The sequence below is a fragment of the Drosophila ananassae genome, chromosome 2R (assembly GCF_017639315.1).
Source record: "Drosophila ananassae strain 14024-0371.13 chromosome 2R, ASM1763931v2, whole genome shotgun sequence".
Classification (NCBI taxonomy): Eukaryota; Metazoa; Arthropoda; class Insecta; order Diptera; family Drosophilidae; genus Drosophila; species Drosophila ananassae.
In genome coordinates this window covers 24901610-24919401 of record NC_057928.1, presented here as the reverse complement: position 1 = coordinate 24919401, position 17792 = coordinate 24901610, and the positions used below count along the sequence as shown (strand labels likewise).

General features: G+C 43.2%; 7 protein-coding genes across 8 annotated transcripts; 4 read left to right on the top strand and 3 right to left on the bottom strand.

Moving 5' to 3' along the window:
- The first annotated feature begins 97 nt into the window (after window positions 1-97).
- On the top strand, window positions 98-863 carry LOC6507667 (augmin complex subunit wac). 2 transcript variants are annotated; one of them, XM_001956078.4, is made up of 3 exons: window positions 98-162; window positions 216-528; window positions 592-863. In XM_001956078.4, the coding sequence occupies exons 1-3, from the start codon at window positions 159-161 to the stop codon at window positions 764-766; spliced, it is 492 nt and encodes a 163-aa protein (XP_001956114.1). In that variant the 5' UTR covers window positions 98-158; the 3' UTR covers window positions 767-863. The 2 variants fall into 2 exon arrangements, with proteins under 2 accessions (XP_001956114.1, XP_014765398.1); XM_014909912.3 differs by having other exon boundaries at window positions 139-528.
- On the bottom strand, window positions 784-6648 carry LOC6507383 (staphylococcal nuclease domain-containing protein 1). The gene is made up of 4 exons (XM_001956079.4): window positions 6315-6648; window positions 4002-4842; window positions 2161-3596; window positions 784-1751 (listed from the first exon to the last, which is right to left on the bottom strand). The coding sequence occupies exons 1-4, from the start codon at window positions 6411-6413 to the stop codon at window positions 1341-1343; spliced, it is 2787 nt and encodes a 928-aa protein (XP_001956115.1). The 5' UTR covers window positions 6414-6648; the 3' UTR covers window positions 784-1340.
- Window positions 6649-6873: 225 nt separating this feature from the next.
- On the top strand, window positions 6874-7993 carry LOC6507668 (DNA replication complex GINS protein PSF1). The gene is made up of 2 exons (XM_001956080.4): window positions 6874-7105; window positions 7174-7993. Exon 2 carries the CDS (start codon window positions 7268-7270, stop codon window positions 7880-7882), a length of 615 nt encoding a protein of 204 aa, XP_001956116.1. The 5' UTR covers window positions 6874-7105; window positions 7174-7267; the 3' UTR covers window positions 7883-7993.
- A 138-nt stretch (window positions 7994-8131) lies between these two features.
- LOC123257125 lies at window positions 8132-9083 on the bottom strand. Its single transcript, XM_044714853.1, has 2 exons — window positions 8537-9083; window positions 8132-8476 (listed from the first exon to the last, which is right to left on the bottom strand). Exons 1-2 carry the CDS (start codon window positions 8717-8719, stop codon window positions 8180-8182), a joined length of 480 nt encoding a protein of 159 aa, XP_044570788.1. The 5' UTR covers window positions 8720-9083; the 3' UTR covers window positions 8132-8179.
- Window positions 9084-9226: 143 nt separating this feature from the next.
- LOC6507669 (39S ribosomal protein L17, mitochondrial) lies at window positions 9227-9983 on the top strand. Its single transcript, XM_001956081.4, has 2 exons — window positions 9227-9511; window positions 9577-9983. Exons 1-2 carry the CDS (start codon window positions 9314-9316, stop codon window positions 9907-9909), a joined length of 531 nt encoding a protein of 176 aa, XP_001956117.1. The 5' UTR covers window positions 9227-9313; the 3' UTR covers window positions 9910-9983.
- LOC26514269 lies at window positions 9933-10893 on the bottom strand. The gene is made up of 2 exons (XM_014910111.3): window positions 10155-10893; window positions 9933-10095 (listed from the first exon to the last, which is right to left on the bottom strand). The coding sequence occupies exons 1-2, from the start codon at window positions 10396-10398 to the stop codon at window positions 10049-10051; spliced, it is 291 nt and encodes a 96-aa protein (XP_014765597.1). The 5' UTR covers window positions 10399-10893; the 3' UTR covers window positions 9933-10048.
- A 3005-nt stretch (window positions 10894-13898) lies between these two features.
- Window positions 13899-17291, top strand: LOC6507670. Its single transcript, XM_001956082.4, has 5 exons — window positions 13899-14397; window positions 14856-15093; window positions 15327-15464; window positions 15544-15723; window positions 15825-17291. Exons 1-5 carry the CDS (start codon window positions 14161-14163, stop codon window positions 15845-15847), a joined length of 816 nt encoding a protein of 271 aa, XP_001956118.2. The 5' UTR covers window positions 13899-14160; the 3' UTR covers window positions 15848-17291.
- The last annotated feature ends 501 nt before the right edge of the window (window positions 17292-17792 follow it).

Sequence of the window (17792 nt, the reverse complement as noted above, 5' to 3'; positions counted from 1 at the left end):
CAAGTGAATCCTTAAAACTCCTTGAGATGTGAGGTTTTCGTAAATATTTATTGCTAAATTATTTTTATAACTTGCAGCTGTTTTTTTTACTTTCTCGTCTTTCGATATTTGAAGCAATCGATAGTGCACTATCGATAGATGCCATTTTGGTTTCAAAAATGCGTGAGTTTATTTGAACCTCTGTTTGCTTGCTAAAAACTCAATGATTTCCATAGATAATTTAAAGACACAGGAGGAGATCAAGGCGCTTAAAGAGCTGGGGCAGCACCTGGAGCAGCAACTGCAGTTGGCCAGCATCGAACTGGGTGATTTCTCGGACGAAGACTTGGGACTCCTCGACAAGTGTGCCGATCTGTACGCACATCTGCACATCCATGACTTCAACCTGAACTATTTGCGGGATTTCTACTTTGCGCGGAAAAAGGAGCGAATTGAAAACCAGCAGATTAAAGTGCAACAACAAATAGAATTGCAGAAGGTAAAGGATGCCATAGACGAGGCCGCCAAGGAGGTGGCTGTTCTGGAGCGGTGAGTTTTGAGAAATCCCCTTTACGAAAGCCCGCTCATCCATCTCGCCCCCATCTTTCGCAGATTTAAATCAGAAGCGGAAAAACGCATTATTCCCGAAAACATTTTCCAGCAGAAGCAGAACCAGCAACTGGCTACCAAACAGGGCCTACTGGAGAGACAGAAGGCCTGGAAGACACCCAAGGAATTTAATATGGACGCCCTCATCGACAAGGTGGAATCTCTGGAGCGACGCTAGTGAAAATGGGGTCACAATTTTATAAAAAATTATTTAATGTATTTACTCAGTAATGCAAAAAACACTTTACAATAACATAAAATCTGCAAATTTAAAAGACATTGTGTGGTTATATAAATTTTATCCTGCGTTATAATTACTTTTCGGAGCTAAAGCGCTTACAAAATGTCCAATTGCTGCTAGTGTTTGTGTCAAATATTTACTTTAGGGGATTATTATCTCGTCGAGCGGTTAGGAAAAAATAAAATTTGGAAGAAAAAAAAACTATAGAGAACTAGAAAACCGAATATTAGACGATTGCCAGGCTGCTAGAAGCTTCATGCAAGAAGTTCCTGCTGTGCTCTCTTCCATGCAAATGCTCAAATGTAAGTATATTGTATTTCCAATGTGGTATATGCATCATATATATTGGTGTGTATATAGAATAGAATTAGTAATTTCATAATCTTTAAGTTGTTGCTTGTTGTTGTTGTTGTTATGTATATAAAGGGCGGGTATGTGGCAGACAAACATTTCGGCTAGCAACGCACTCCACACGCACGCGACAAGCCTACTCCCAGTTTCCGGCCGAATTTTAGCGGAATTCGGGCGCATCATCCTGGGTGATGTCACCGTACTTCCAAATGGCCAAGTGCGCGGCCAAGGCAGCGTCTTGCGCAGCTCTGTATTGGTCCACCAGGTCCTTGAGCTTCCGCTCGCGACGTTTCTCGGCGAGGACCAGACCCTCGGCGACCAGTTGCTTGCCAAAATCGACCTTGGTCGTGGGATCGTGCAGGGTGGCCAAGTTGGGTGAGCCAGTCACCTTCAGCTCAACGTTGAGCTGGACCTTGTGGTTCAGCACATCCTCGGAGAAGGCGCGCAGAGCTTCCTCCTTGTCCTCGTTGTCAGTGGGCAGGGCGACCAGGGCCAGGGCATACTCCGTGGCGTATGGCTTCTCGCTGCTGAAGGCTGGAGGTAAGGCCGCCAATCGGCTGGTGGGCAGGGTCTAAAAAGGAAAATCAGTTTTAGAATAATATTCGACTTTGGACAAATCATTTTTGGAAATTGGAATGGATGTGTTGCAACCCGGGCGCATTAGCAATGCATGACTTGGACGCCCCCAGCCACTCTGTGCTCCGTTTCCGAAAGCACACCATGTCTGACTTCAGTGGACTTTTGGTCGAGCCAAAAAATATGGCAAGACCTCCGGACCGGCGAAGAGAATGGCACACTAATCGAAGGTGGAGCACATTTGGCGCAGCTGTAGGGTTTGGGTTACGTCCTCCCACAATACCAGCCGTCACCCGGGAAGCATATTTGATCTAGCAAGCTTATGACTCATGCGTTTCACTTCTAGCCGGAAACGGATCTAAGGAACTTGCAGATGAATCTGCACTCTGCCCGGTGCCACTCACCTCCTTGTTGCCGTAGTCGATGTACAGGACAGTGGCGTTGCTGCCCTGGACTCGCTCCACCTTGGCACGGTACCACTGGTTGTCCAAAGTGAACTGGGCGGCAACCAGGTCGCCGCGCTTGGGCGTGTACGCGCCAGCGATGGGCGGGTTGGCCTGGAAATCGGCGTGCAGCTTGCTCATCAGTGTTTCCAGTTTGGATCCGTTTTCCACGGACTGCGCGAAGAATGTCAGAGTCTCGGTAATCTCGGTGACGATAACGTTCTCGTAGTTGACCTTGCGCTCGGCCACCACCTTGTCCTCCTTCTCCTCCTCAACGACGACCTTCTCCTCGGGCACCTGCTCCACATAGTTGGCCCAGATGTTCTTCTTGGCGGCCTTGGCACGATCCTCGGCGCTCTTCAGCTGCCGATAGTATTCAGATTTCTCGGCACTGAAGTGCACCTCCGCCAGACCCTCCTCGACGAGGGCAACCGATAGATTGGCACCACTGTCGGTCCACAGCCAGCCAATGACCGAGGAGCCAGCCTTGTCGGTGGTATCGATGTGCACGGAAACATCACGCTGCAGAACCCGCTCGCGCGTGAAGGTCAGAGCCTCGTCACCGAAGGGCTCGCCCTCCTGGGCGGGAACTCCGTTTAGAGCCGGTCGGGAGGATCGCGGACAGGAGATGCCTGCTAGCAGGAATGTAACCAGGCAGCTGTCCTTTGGCACAAACAGTCGCAGACGCGACCCGCTCGCAACGAACTCAACAATGGCTTCGGTGCGCAGGGCGCGCTGCCACGACGGCAAGTACTGGACTTTGATACGGGAATGATCGACAGTCAGGTCGTTGACTCGCAGTGTAGCGTTGTCCTTCTTTGCGTGCAGTCCCTTCAGCCCCTTAATAGCTTGCTGCTCGGCAGCAATCAGTTGATCATAGGCGGAGGATCTCTGATCGTCGTCCTGGCGGTAACGGACGCAGGTGGCCAGACCCTTGGCCACCATAGCCTCGGCCACGTTCTGGCCTCCGATCAGGACGGTGTAGCAGTATTTCTCGGGGAAATTTTCCCGCGGAGGCGAGATGTAGTCCAGGTTGCACTGCACCTTCTTGTTGATCAGCTTCTTGCGCAGGAACTCGCGGGCATCGAACATGTGCGGGATCTCGTACAGAGGTCGGTAGTTCTTGCCGCGTGGCGGAGCCTTGACGATCTCCTCGCCGTCAGTGCCGACCACGGCGCGCTGATCGCGCGGCGGCCTGATGGACGAGAAGAAGGCCTTCTTGACCTGGCCGTTGGCGAGGCGGACATTGATGGCGTCGCCGTTGAAGACCTCGACCACCGTGCCGGTGAAGTCCTTCTCCTTCGAGTTGAACGCGGGTGTTTTGGCCTGATAGTCCTGCCACTGTCGCAGGCGCTTCTCCTTGGCCACACGCTCGGCAGCACGCAGTTTATCGGCTCCTAAAAATTAATTGAAGTTGTTAGTAAGGTCCCTTCTGATCAGTTATATTAAAGCTACATATTGTAGCGAAAGATAATGTCGACGGGGTGAAATGAACATCATGACAATGGGAATCAGTCACGGCATTCTTGGAGTCCGTCTTTAGTCTAGCAGCCGACTGCCACAGGGGACAGCACACAATAGGTTATCTACCAATGCGGTGCTGATCTGTGCAGTCGAGCTGCCGAAACAATAACCACTGTCGGTCGATTCTCACTCCAATGCAAGTGAAGGAGGTTCCCTTCAGATGCACCTTGACGAGACCACTACCCTCTGGCAACTGTCTATTGGTCCAAACAGCACTTGTGCTAGAACAGACTCCCAGCAACGCTGCCTTCTAGGACATCAAAAGATCATCAACTTACCAGTTTTCATTACGGCCATGGACCAGTCCACACACTTGGCCAGTCCCTCGCGCAGCAGAGACTCGGCAATGTTGCCCTTGGGGTACAGGATCGTGCCGATGAAGTTGGAGTTGTTGACAGACTCCAGCCGGATCTCGACATCGCGCTGCAGCAAGCGGGTCTCCACAAAGTAGCGGGCTTCATCGGCAAACGGCACCTTGACGCTGAGGTCGGGCTTGCCGTCGGCATCCAACTTGACGCCGGGACACCGGATGCCCGAGATCATCAGCGTGATGTAGTGGAAGTCGGGCAGCAGGAAGGCACGCACCGTGGATCCATCTCGCACATGCTCAATGATGGCCTTGACGGGCTTGCCGCCATAGATGTCGACCACGTGGGCGGGATTCTCGTGCGACCACTTGATGTTTCGCACCTTGTCGGCGGAGTTCGTGTTCGCCGCCCACTTGCCACGTCCAGCGGCACGGGCCTGATCCTCCAACTCGATCAGAGTCTGCTGCTCGGCCGTTGGCCTTCCCTCGCGGCGCACCGTCACCAGACCCTCACGCACAATGGACTCTACCACATTTTCGCCGGTCTCCTTGTCCTTGCCGATCCACACGAATCCGTACTCTCGGTTGGAGTTGGCTGGCTTGTCGAAAGTAAACGTCACTTCAACGCCGATCAGCTTTTTTCGGAGGAATTCGCGCGACTCCCATGCCCAGGGCTCGTCTTTGGTCTCATCGCCGCCGGCGCCGGGGCGACGGGCCAGTTTCGGGGCAAGGACATGCGAGAAGGTGATTTGTTTCTCCGGTGGCGGGGCACCCTTGGTGGCGCGGATGACTACCGTGTCGCCGGAGAGAACCTGCAAGTAGGAAGGAAGTGTGGGATGTACAGGTTATCCATCTGATGGTGCGAACAGTTGAGGTTAAAAGAAAGTGCACGTGCGGGCGGCTGCTGCTGCTGCCTAGGGGTGGACCTATCGCTTGCTATGTACATATCACTTGCTATCGATTACACCAGTGCCGCAAATGCATATTGAACAGATTTTCACAACAGCCTTTGGTCCAACCTGGACCTGGCCAGCCTCGGCTATCAATAAATGTACAGTTACTGATTTTGAAAAGATAACATCTTCGACCGCATGCCTACGCATCTGAATTTCACCAAAAAAAGAGAAAAAAGAACACGTGCGGGATAGCAGATAGCGCCTGCGCTAGAAAAATGTCACGTAGGGATGCACATATGCGTACATACATATGTATATGGGGCCCGAGATGAGGGTCCATCTTGCCGGTCAGCGCCAGATTAGTTTGCTCCGCAGATATCCCCTTTGCACGAAGCAGGCCGCTAAAGGCCTTTCTAACCGAAACCGGTTTAGGGAACAACAAAAATATCTCAATGGCTTCTTCGGCTCTTTTTGGGCCTACGTAGGCAGTAGGCATCTGCTGGAACTCTCGAGCTGGCCGAAATTATGCGGCAGGTATACGCGATACAGCAGCAGAGCCAACAAAAGAAAAGAGATAAGAATTAAAAGGGGGCAGCTGGTACTAGGGCGTCGCCTAGTGGTCACCAATGATCAACAGGTTTTCCGAGTGGGAGGTGGGGATCTCAGCTACCTGGGGAACCCAAAAAAAAAAAAAAAAAAAAAACAGCCTATTCTTGTGCTGAGCTGACAACGTCACCAGGTCCGATTCCAGCCGGCTAGAAAGCTACAAATTGATAATGGTTATCACTGCCACGGCCCCCAAAAGACTGGCGAAAGTCCAATGAGCTGACTGAAAATAGCGACCCCCTGCCAAATAATGAACTAAACTGCCCCGAAGGGAGTGTAAAGACCACAGTACTCAAGCGCCAATCAAAATAAATTTATAAATAATAGCAAATTAACGCAAAAATGCCCTTCCGGGATGGACAAGGAGGTTAGAAACGAACGGGCCGCTAACACAGCAGAGCCATAACAAAGACTATTGACTGAAATTCAACTCGGAGATGTCCCTTACATCCTGATTATGTGGTGGGAGCCACGGGGCAGCAGTAGCAACAATTAAAAGGGGCGGTACTGATAGCTGACAGCATAGGCCGCCAAAGAAAATCTGCCAGCTTGGCACCTTCGATAACTTTCATTTCTTCTTCGTTCGCCGCGAGCGTGTGCAACGTGTCACTCTCACGCAGCTAGCCTATACGCGCGTCTCTTTCGCACTAGTCAGAGTTGCACTCGGCCGCCTCCAGCGGGCTCAAAAACCGCGTTTGCCACGCTGCTACGGAAGATTAGGGGCGACTACTGACTGGTCATGGTTCGTGGCGATGCCAGGGATTAGGCCACACTCCACTCACCTGCTTCACGATACCGCTCAACGTCTTGGCAGGGGCGGGCGGCGCTCCGTCTTTCGCTGCTCCTCCGGCAGCTGTCGCGCTGTTCGCTGGTGTTGCCATTTTCTCGTCGGATGCGGGTGGGGTTGAATTAGCAAGGGCCGATGATGCGCTGCGCTCAATAGCGGATAATCTTGTCTTGGTTTCGAGTGTGCGTGCACCGCCGAAGTCCACCTAATTAAGTTATTTGAGCAATGAAGGAACCGCACACAGTAATCTCTCCCGAATTTTCGCTTCTACAGTGTGCTCCAAGTACAGTGTGGCCGCGACTTATCGATATACATAGGGTTGTTGATAAAACATAAAAATATTAATATATCGATATTCTTCATACAGTGACTCGAAATCGAAAATAATGTGTAAATTTTATATATTCTGTGATATTTTTGCGAATTAAGTAAATTGGCAATATATTGAAGTTTTTAAGTTCGGCTCGAACCCGAGCCCGTAATATTATACAGTTAGGAATATTTTTAGATACTATTTCAGTTTAGTATTTGACTTGAAATCCAATGTTTGAGTTCGTGCTCAAACAGATCCAGTAAATAAGTAAAATAATTTTTTTTTTATATTTATGGATATTTTGGCATATTCTTTCACGGACTTTGTCGGTTTTATATACCGAACACTTCTCGGGAAATTCAAATATCCTGATCCGATTATTTTACACATTTCATTGTTACATACTATTATTTCACTTCTTTTTGTTGGAGTACGAGTTTATTTTAACAATATACGTAATTTATGAGAAAAATGTAAGCTAGATATATAAATTTTATAAATTGATGAGTTTTTTTTAAATTTAAATCTCTTTTGAACTTAGACAACAGTAAATCTATGCGATAGTTTCATATCTAGTTTTTTTAGCCCCAAAATTTTACGCGCGCACATCGCTATAGTGGCCAAACAAAACAAAAATGAGCCGGTCAAACAAATTGTTTGGCGACAAAGCCTTTGAGCTACTCAAGGAGCTGGAGCGGTCATCCCAAACCATACCGGCTTTCGACGACGATGGCGTTCGCCAAGTGCTGGAAGAGATTAAGGCCATATTCGAGGAGAACGTGGCCCAGGCCTCGACCTATAACACCTCCGGCGACCGGAGCCTCTGGCCCCTGCTAAACTTCCGACACGCAGCTCTGCAGCGAAACAAGCGATGCCTTTTGGCCTATCTCTATGAGCGCTGCCGGCGCATCAAGGCACTGCGCTGGGAGTTCGGACCCATCATTCCGGCGGACATCAAACAGACTCTCTGCGAACCGGAGGTCCAATTTTTTAATAGCTACTCCAAGTCCTTGGCCGCGTACATGTGCAGTGCCGGCTACAGCCAGGGTGCCGGTCAGGGCCTTGATCTAACCAACAACCTGCGTCCGCCCAAATCCCTGTACATAGAAGTTCGCTGCATGGAGGACTATGGCAAATTTGAGCTTGACGACGGAGAGGTAATCCACCTAAAAAAGAACAGTCAGCACTACCTCCCTCGGGCCCAAGTGGAGTCCCTTGTGCGCCAAGGAATCCTGCAGCACATAGCTTAGACATATTTATAAAAATGATTGTCGATTTAGAAAATAAAACTAGTTATAAGCTGATTTTTTGAGTGTTTTCATCTTTGATTAAAGTTTGTTCTTATACAAGTCTTATATTTATATACATATTTATATTTTTTACTTAATAGCTAGGAGGTAGTATTTGTAATTCAATTATTTTAAAGATAATGGTAAAGATTATTGTAATCCAAACTGTAGTTTTTTTGAAGGCACTTCATGAAAAATTAAATCTATAAATTCGTTATTGGATTCGTCTTAACATCTCTCAAGTCCTCTTCTCTTTTGTTACTTCCGTTTTCGTACCAAGAATTTTGGACTGCGATAGCGTAGAGGGGGATTTCTAACTCTAAGGCTGCGCCTTAGTGGTGTTTTATTGAGATTCTGTGAATCTCCATCCTCAGATACGAGGTCCATTTCATCGACACAGGGTCCCATTTTTTTCAAAGTAAAGACAGCTCTGTTTCCGGGCACAACAAGTGATGATGGTTTGATCCCCAAAGTAATGACGGATCCCTCAGTTAGTGGGGACTCACTGCTGTTGTCTACCCGTGTGTCGTCAATAAATATTTCATTTAAGTCCGTCTGAGCAGCAGAAAGCGTTTTTTGGGTCTTAAATTTTTTGAAATATAGCATAGAACTTACCAAAGGTTTCAACTTAACTTGATCGTCATTAATGATTAGGTTGGCATGTTTTCGGGCAATGTTTTTAAACGGTGCGCAGAAAATAATCTTGCAAAACGGACTGCTACCCATCACATTATCCCCGTAATGCAGAAATATCTTTTCGCCCGTAGCTACGTGCTCCAAATACCAGCCACTGGTCATCTTGGTAGGCCTAGTCCTGCAAGTACGATTTGTTCATTCCTCTGAAAACAAAGTTTTTGCCAGTGCCACCAGAAAGTTTTTTAATTCCCAAGTTTAGGATCATTAGAAAATGGCGGAATTCCCTATTTCCGGCGCGGAAACTCAAAGAGGGCTGCCATTTTTGTACCAGGAAAAGTTTTGTGTAACACCCAGAAAAAACGTTTCTAATGTGAATTTAATGTTATGTTCAAGAAATCCTTTTTCGGATTTCTTTAAAACATATAGAAAATAATTTTAAATTTTTGTTTTATTTTTTATTAATTTTTACTACTAGTTTTTTGTTTACTAAAATTACGGCTTAAGTAGCAATTAAACACAGTTAATTCATTAAACTAGTATTAAATTAGTATTAATAAAAAAACATTTAAAATATAAAACTTTTTAAAGTTTATATTTTAAAGTCCTGCCCACTTTTATAACAATCGAAGTGTGCAACAACAGCTTTTCATTTGTTATCGATATATGAACTGTACTATCGCTTTAACAACCATCAGCTGTTCGCCGGCGCATTACGTGATATCTTTTGGTTGTAAAATTGTTAAATATTCCATTAAAATGAATCAAGCTGATGTTTCAAAGCTAATGTCCCAGCTGCGAATTGCCATTAGGCCCAGGCATCGCAATTTGAAGAACAAGGATGGCCCGGAAGGTCGGCTGCTGAAGTTACGAAAAACAGTGACTGCGTTGGTGAAGCACGAGAGGATTGAGCTCTTCTATAACCGCGCAGATGAAGCTCGTGGCTACGCTGAACTGGTAAGTAGGTTTAGTTTATTAAAGTGGATTATCTTTCTTCATATCCTTTTTGTTCCTTAACATAGCTTATTTCTAATGCCATACGTCATGGAGACACTCACAATGCTACCATGGAAATGGCCGATTACTGGCTGCTGGAGAAACAGTTGGTGCACAAACTCTTCAAGGTGCTGGTGCCTCGTTACGAGAACTATACAGTCTCCTACACTCGCATGTTCAATGCGCCAAGGACTTATCCGGGTATATACTACAAGAATTCCGTCTTGGAGCTCAGGGGAAATCCCTACCCTTCGTTGATAGTGGATCAATCACAAAACAAGAATCTACTGCACAACGTGCTCCTGGACGAAGCGAGGAAAGAGTACCGGCGTAAGAAACTGGCCGAGTTGGCGCAATAAGGCCCATTTTGATTTAAAATACATTTAAGACTTGAGAAGCGCTTTATTATAAATGTTTGTATATTTTAAACCTACAAGTTTTGGTTATTATTTGTAACAATCTCTGGTTTACTAGCTATATCTAAGATCAGACTTGTGGCTACAGTTTGCTAACATTGCAATGACTAAAAAAGTCGGACTTCCAATCTAAAGAATATATAGGTTAATCAAGTTGTTTAAGTGGTTTGTTAAATATAGTGGCTTACCCTTTCCCGTGAAGCAAATGTCCCGCAGCATTTCACATTGGCTGTAGAAGAACTGGTGTTCATTCAAAGAAGAGGCACAAATGGGCAGAAACGGATCACAGGTGGATAGGGCCCGACAAGCGGAGGCGGAACTACTGACAATCACCGGAAGCGACGCAACAGCCAGAACACAAAGCAGCAAACAAATAACCGTAACCGTGAGGAACCAATACCACTTTTTTGTCGGATGATACGTAACGAGCATCTTGTTGATAGAGGAGTTGCACCATATCAGCCTCAACAGACTAAGGAGGGGCTGTCGTTAAGCCGGAGTACGCACAAACAACGTGCTATATGAGAGACTTATTTCTTTAATTCATATAGATGTGCTATGTATTTCTCACGCGGTCACAGATTGTTCAGAGCCACTGGCTGGCTATCCAACAACTGATAACCACTCGGGGGAGACCTAAGCGCTGATGCATGCTAATTCGAGGGAACGCGAGGGTTGTCATGACAACCATGGCACCGGCCAAAGAATCAATGATAACTTTACCTCCACTTTACACCCATAGGCGGGGGGGCTTTTGTTTCCCGGATTTTATACTCCCGGAATTTTGGTATGAATGGGGTTGCTCAACCAACTGGAACACCGGCTTTGTTCGCTGCTCTTTCACTTACTGGTTGGAATATAAATGGGTCGGTGTCGGTCCAGTTTAAGCGACAAGTGGTCTGTGCGAGGTACGGAGCTGAAATGTGCAGATTTCCCCAAGCATTCATATGATTGTTTAATGAGTCACCGCAAAGAGGCAGCTTTGTTTTGGATTAAGAAATGAATACCGGTGTTTGGAGGAAATTCTCTGAATAAACTGACTCATCTAAACAATGGAAAAACTCTCAATTTTTACGACGACCTTCTTATGCTCTGGGATACAATAATTAATGTGAGATTTATTTTTTTAATTGAAGCCCGAAAGTACACATCGAAAGTACAATTCGAGTTCAATGAAATAGTTTCCTTTTACATCTTTTATTTATTTTTAGAATAGCCTAGATGTTGGAAACGAGTTTTAGATTGATTCTACATATTTATATATACTTTTATTTAAACCTTCAAAAACATCTTTTTCGATCTTTTTCGAAACATCTTTTTCGATGTATTGAAAAATCAAAATCTAGGAAGAAATTATTTTCTGGAGGGTTCCCTTCAAAAATCTATAAAAATGGTTGTGGTCATTATATGACCTCTTGCGACGGCTATATCTTGGCCAATAATGATCCGATTCTTGAGCGGAATACCTTGAATGATTTGTGGAATGATTCTCCACAAATCTGCATCAAAACCCAGGAACGAAAAATTTTTTAGATTTATTCCCAAATTTTCTGGAGGGTCCCCTTCAAAAATCTATAAAAATGGTTTGGGTCATTATATGACCTCTTTCTACGGCTATATCTTGGCCAATAATGATCCGATTCTTGAGCGGAATACCTTGAATGATTTGTGGAACGATTCTCCACAAATCTGCATCAAAACCCAGTAACGAAATATTTTTTAGATTTTTTCTCAAATTTTCTGGAGGGTCCCCTTCAAAAATCTATAAAAATGGTTGGGGTCATTATATGATCTCTTGCGACGGCTATATCTTGGCCAATAATCATCCGATTTTTAAGCGGAATACCTTGAATGATTTGTGGAACGATTCTCCACAAATCTGCATCAAAACCCAGGCACGAAATATTTTTTAGATTTTTTCTCAAATTTTCTGGAGGGTCCCCTTCAAAAATCTATAAAAGTGGTTGCGGTCATTATATGACCTCTTGCGACGGCTATATCTCGGCCAATAATGATCCGATTCTTGAGCGGAATACCTTGAAGGATTTGTGGAACGATTCTCCACAAATCTGCATCAAAACCCAGGAACGAAATATTTTTTAGATTTTGTCTCAAATTTTCTGGAGGGTCCCCTTTAAATATCTATAAAAATGGTTGGGGTCATTATATGACCTCTTGCGACGGCTATATTTCGGCCAATAATGATCCGATTCTTGAGCGGAATACCTTGAATGATTTATGGAGCAATTCTCCACAAATCTGCCTCAAAACCCAGGAACGAAAAATTTTTTAGATTTATTCCCAAATTTTCTGGAGGGTCCCCTTCAAAAATCTATAAAAATGGTTTGGGTCATTATATGACCTCTTTCTACGGCTATATCTTGGCCAATAATGATCCGATTCTTGAGCGGAATACCTTGAATGATTTGTGGAACGATTCTCCACAAATCTGCATCAAAACCCAGGCACGAAATATTTTTTAGATTTTTTCTCAAATTTTCTGGAGGGTCCCCTTCAAAAATCTATAAAAATGGTTGGGGTCATTATATGACCACATGCGACGGCTATATCTTGGCCAATAATGATCCGATTCTTGAGCGGAATACCTTGAATGATTTATGGAGCAATTCTCCACAAATCTGCCTCAAAACCCAGGAACGAAATATTTTTTAAATTTTTCTCCAATTTTCTGGAGGGTCCCCTTCAAAATTTTAGATTTTTTCTCAAATTTTCTATTAAAAATCTATAAAAATGCATGAAGCCGCTGTATGACCCACAGCCACGGCTATATTTTGCTAAAAAATAAAAAGTTTGTAAAAAGATTCCCCCTTAGTCACTTTTATCAAGTTTTAGCGTTGCCTATAGGAAGGGTATATGTACATTCAATATGGAATACAAAGGCCCCACCCATTCGACTACTTTTTCTTGTTTTTATAAAAGTTCAGATGTCTTTAAAGTCCTTCATGCCAGTTTTAAGGACACTTTTCATCACGCCAGATTCAGCTTCAGATGCCACTTAAAGACATTGGGCTGGAAATCACTTTGGGATATAATATAGGTCAAGTGAATAGCATACTCTTTTATGGCGACTAATGGGACTGTTGCGGTGCAATTTAAAACTTATGGCCCTGTAATACAGTGCGGCACTTATTGATTTTTATAGACTTGGCCCCCACTGTTTACGGTCTCGTATGCCAGCAACCAAAGTCAATCAAGATGTTGGCATTAGAGAGGGTTTTCTTGCCGAGAAAACTCCTGGCAACGTCATCAATTTCCTGGTTAAAGGTGCGGTTACCGGTTACCAGCCTGACCGCCAGGTGACGCCTGGCTGGGTCATGTTGGTTTGGGACGGGACGGGATGGGCCTGGTCGGGTCAGGTGACTTAATTACATTTGCATTATTAAATTTTATGACAGCTGTTGGACTCAATAATGCCTACATACTGGCCCCGGGATGGTGTTGGTTACGATGCGTCGCTTTGCAATTAAGAGGGCCGAAGGCTGTTTGTCCTGTTGTGTCCTTTTCCGCTTCATTTGTCGCCAATTTGCCAACGGGCCTAGCATTTCCCTTAAAGCACCATTTCCCTTGAATTGGAAAAAGGCACATAGTCTGGCTATTTACAACAACAGGTGATTGATGGGTCGCTGTAAGGGTGAATCCAATCCAAGCTGGTCAAGATTACTCAGTGTTTATGAGGCGTAAACTTGATGAAATGGTGATACCTAGCTTCTACATATGGAACCCAATGCTTTTCCAATTTTCTTTATATACATATATATATATATAGATTTATAAGTGTATATAGATGGGAACGGTGCAATGACTTTGCGACCACAACTGGCATGGGTGGGGCTGGCATAATGCCATTGTGAGTCCGCCTTGCTCAATTGAGTTAAAGGTTTGGCTGCCAGGACACTGATTGCACACGTACAAGGACATTGGTGATTGAATAAACATTGAGGCAGCCCAACCCAGGTGTCTGACTTCCCCTTTAAATGAGTCATGATAAAAATATTGTTTGGAGGAGGGGGGCGAGAATATCTGTGAAATAATTTATGAGCCTTCAATGGAGCGCCGGCAGCTTGCAGGACACTTATTATCAGGACAGAAGCCAGAGTCAGAACCAGAAGCAGAGCCAAAAAGCTACTTGGCCATCACAGCATTCGCGTTAAAAATAGAATGTAAAATATTTATATGCAGAAACATGCGCAGCAGCTCATTGATAAAAGCCCAGGAATTGCTGCGCGCACTCTCTCTCTTGAGAGAAAGGGCTGGCTGGAGCATAGAATCCTGCAGGATATTATACATGCCGTGGCCTTTTATGCTGCTGTCCTTATATCTTCCCATTCAGTTTCGAAGAGTCGCGCATCGAGAGCAGTTGGATCACAAAATCAGAATCGTTCTGGAGTTGTTTTGTGTGTATATCTAACGGTTAGTCCTTCACATTGTGTGTGAAAAAATTGGTATTATATCCAAAAAAAAAATATATATAAATAAAATCTGATCCAAAAAAATGATTAATTTGAAAATATTTAATTCAAAAAGTATGAAAGATTGTGATTAAATTGAATAAAATGTTGTGGTTTTCGCAATATATATAATTTAATTGAGAGCATACTTGAAAGATGCTTTATGGCTCCCTTGGAAACGGTGGATGTATCTTGAAACACGAAGCGGGCAGGGCAATTGCGTCGTTTAATTTTTTCTCCTCCGAGAATTCGAGTCTTTGATTATATACCAATTATTTTCGGATGACTATAACCCTAATACATACACTTTTTTCCGCTATCCTTTACTGCCACGTAAAAGTCTCTACCTTTTTTTTACCCCACTAATGTATGGGATTTTCACCCCCGCACTTCAACATTTTTTCTTTTCTTTTTCCGCAGCATCCAAAGCAGAGTCACACCATGAGACATAATTATAACGCGATTTTGCTGGCAGCGTTTCTGACATGGTCGGGGGTATTGTGTAGCACAGTTGTGGCCACCACAGAGGGCCAAGAAACCCCTCTGGCACTTCCGGTGGCTGAGCAGACCCAGCCCACCACAGCCATCCAGGGGGAGGTGTGGGAGGAGGACGATCACGAGGTCCTTATCCGAAACGAGCGTGGCACCAAGAGTGATGGTAAGTTTAAATACAAATATTACTTAAAATAAAAATAACAAAGGAAGATTTATAAATTTTTTTTTTAATTTTAAAGAAAGGTCAGGAAAAACAGAACTTGAATAAGTCTTAATTTTTAGTAAAAATAAGCTCAAATGCCATAAGCTTTTCACAAATATAGCTATAGATCTGTCCTTAGTGTTGCTTAACATTAATAAACCATTAAGTTGATTTATTTTCATATCTCTTTAAAGGCCTGTCCTGCCGATATGGCAAGAATCCTTGGACCGAGTGTGATACAAAGACCAATACGCGATCCAGGACCTTGACTCTAAAGAAGGGAGATCCAGCATGCGACCAAACGCGTACTATTCAGAAGAAATGTAAAAAAGGTAATTATTTCGATTTAAAATGTGAATATTTTGTTCCATTTTCGGTTTCTAAAAAAAAAAAAACTGTTAATATCCACAGCTTGCCGGTATGAGAAGGGTTCCTGGTCGGAGTGCGCCACTGGACAGATGACCCGGGCCGACAAATTGAAGGCCAGCAGTGATCCTTCCTGCGAAGCAACGCGAGTCATCAAGAAGAACTGCAAGCCCGGCAAGTCCAAGGATAAGAGTGCCAAAGAGCAGCGCAAGAACAAGGACAAAGGTGAGTCTTAAGTTCTCGTTATTTAGGACAAAAATTAATCTACCATTTCAAAATATTAAATGCAATTTTTGTTACTTTTTTTCTTCAATACTTAAATGCAGCCGCTCGCAAAGGACGCGTTTAAGTGATTTCGTAACCTATTTAATTTAAACTCTCAAACCCGTGTTGGTTTGCAGCCTTGCAAACGATTTAAGTTGATAATGATTTTTTAATATATTTATAAAACAGATAAATCGTAATGACATTAACTGTCTGCTATGTATACCCGTAAAGCATTTTAATTAAATGCACATATTGATTAAATGTTGTAGTTTGGTTTCCAAGCAAACGATACACTTAATATAAACAGCAGTACGTTCAATTGTAAAACATAATAGTAACTTTTGCGAAATTAAAAACATATTTATGCAATGCAAAATAAAAGATATATTCATACAATACCATACATACATAAAATACCCGAAAATAATTTAGTTTATTCCAAAGACAACAAAATACATACAGAATACAGAAAGCATAAATAAATTAAAGTAATTCCCTTTAAAAAATTATGATAACAAAACAAAAACCAAAAAAAAACCAGCAGTCTGACATTTTAAACCGCAACCCGAGACTTGTCACAGAAATTTAGCAGAGTTGTTCTTCAATTGAATTTTGAAATAATATTAACCGTAAATCTAAAAACAAAACATTTAATCAGATTATTGGTGTAAAATTTTTTGGCAAATATCAGCTTCCGATTCTGATCTCAAGAAAAAGCAGAACGATGCTATATATTGCGAAAATGGAAACCAACAACGGAAATTGAATAATGAAATCAAAGAAAAACCGGTAAGAAGTTTGTCATTCGCAGATAATAAATAAATAAATTAAAAACCAAAAACACTTAGTGTAAATATTGTAAAAAAAAAAACAAAAAATATAAAAACCCTACTATAATGTATGTACGAATGAGGCAGGATTGGCGATCCTTCGCCCGTATCCTTGCTGCATTGTAGGCGATTGGCATTTTAAAGTAGTTTACAACTCATTTTCACTGGAAATTTTGATTCCATCTTCGCCAAGAAAAATAAAAGAAATAAAAAATAAAAAAAAATTTAAAAAAACACACTTGTCGAAGTACCGACATACATACATACATATTCGTACATATTTTGATCCAAAGTTGTACCATTTCCAAGATATGGTTTACCTTTTTAACAAAAACATATAAACTTAGAACGTTAACTACGACTTAATGTATTTGCCTGTAAGCAGTTTTACAACATACCCCTTACTAACTTACAGCAAAAAAGAAACAAAAACAGAAAAACAGAAACATAAACAGAAAAGCTCGCTCACAGCATGCAAATCCACACACAAAAAACCCATCATCCCTAGGGGTTTTTTTTATTCCACAAGGACGAGAGGAGCAAATACACAAAACCACTTTTTCCCAAAAGAAAAACTAAAAAATAAAAAATTATGTGAAATTTGTTTACGTACGTATACATGCAGACGCATACAATATAAGAAAACAAAAACAAAAAGTAACTGAACTTTAATAAATACAAATATTACGGAAAAAACCGATTAATCATTTACGAAAGGTTCCCAAGGGTGAGTTAAAAAGATAATACTGACGGTTGTCCACGTAGGTGATGAATAGCACTCGGACTACCACTGTACCCGCCCGAAAATGGTTTTTTCTTTCGTCACAGAAACTGTTTAGAGCCCTTTTATGCGTTGCATGCTGCTTCGTCACTTAAATTTCACCTCATCAAGGAGTTGTTTTTTTGGTAGATACTTGTTACAAAATTGTCTATTTATTTTAGATAGTAGAAAAATTGCTCGAATTTATGTGATGGAGTGCGAAAACCTCTTTCGTTTAGTTTGTTGTGCTGGACTTTAAATAGACGTACTCTTCATTGTTATCCTGAGAAACAAACGACCATGCGCACATCAAGTTCCGTGAGATGAAAAATTGAATCCGTCGTTGCAGTGGCGGAAAAGGCGATAAGAACCGTATAGTTTTCGGGTAAGAGGCGGATGTGCCTGTCCGGATATACCTACATATACGTATATGGATC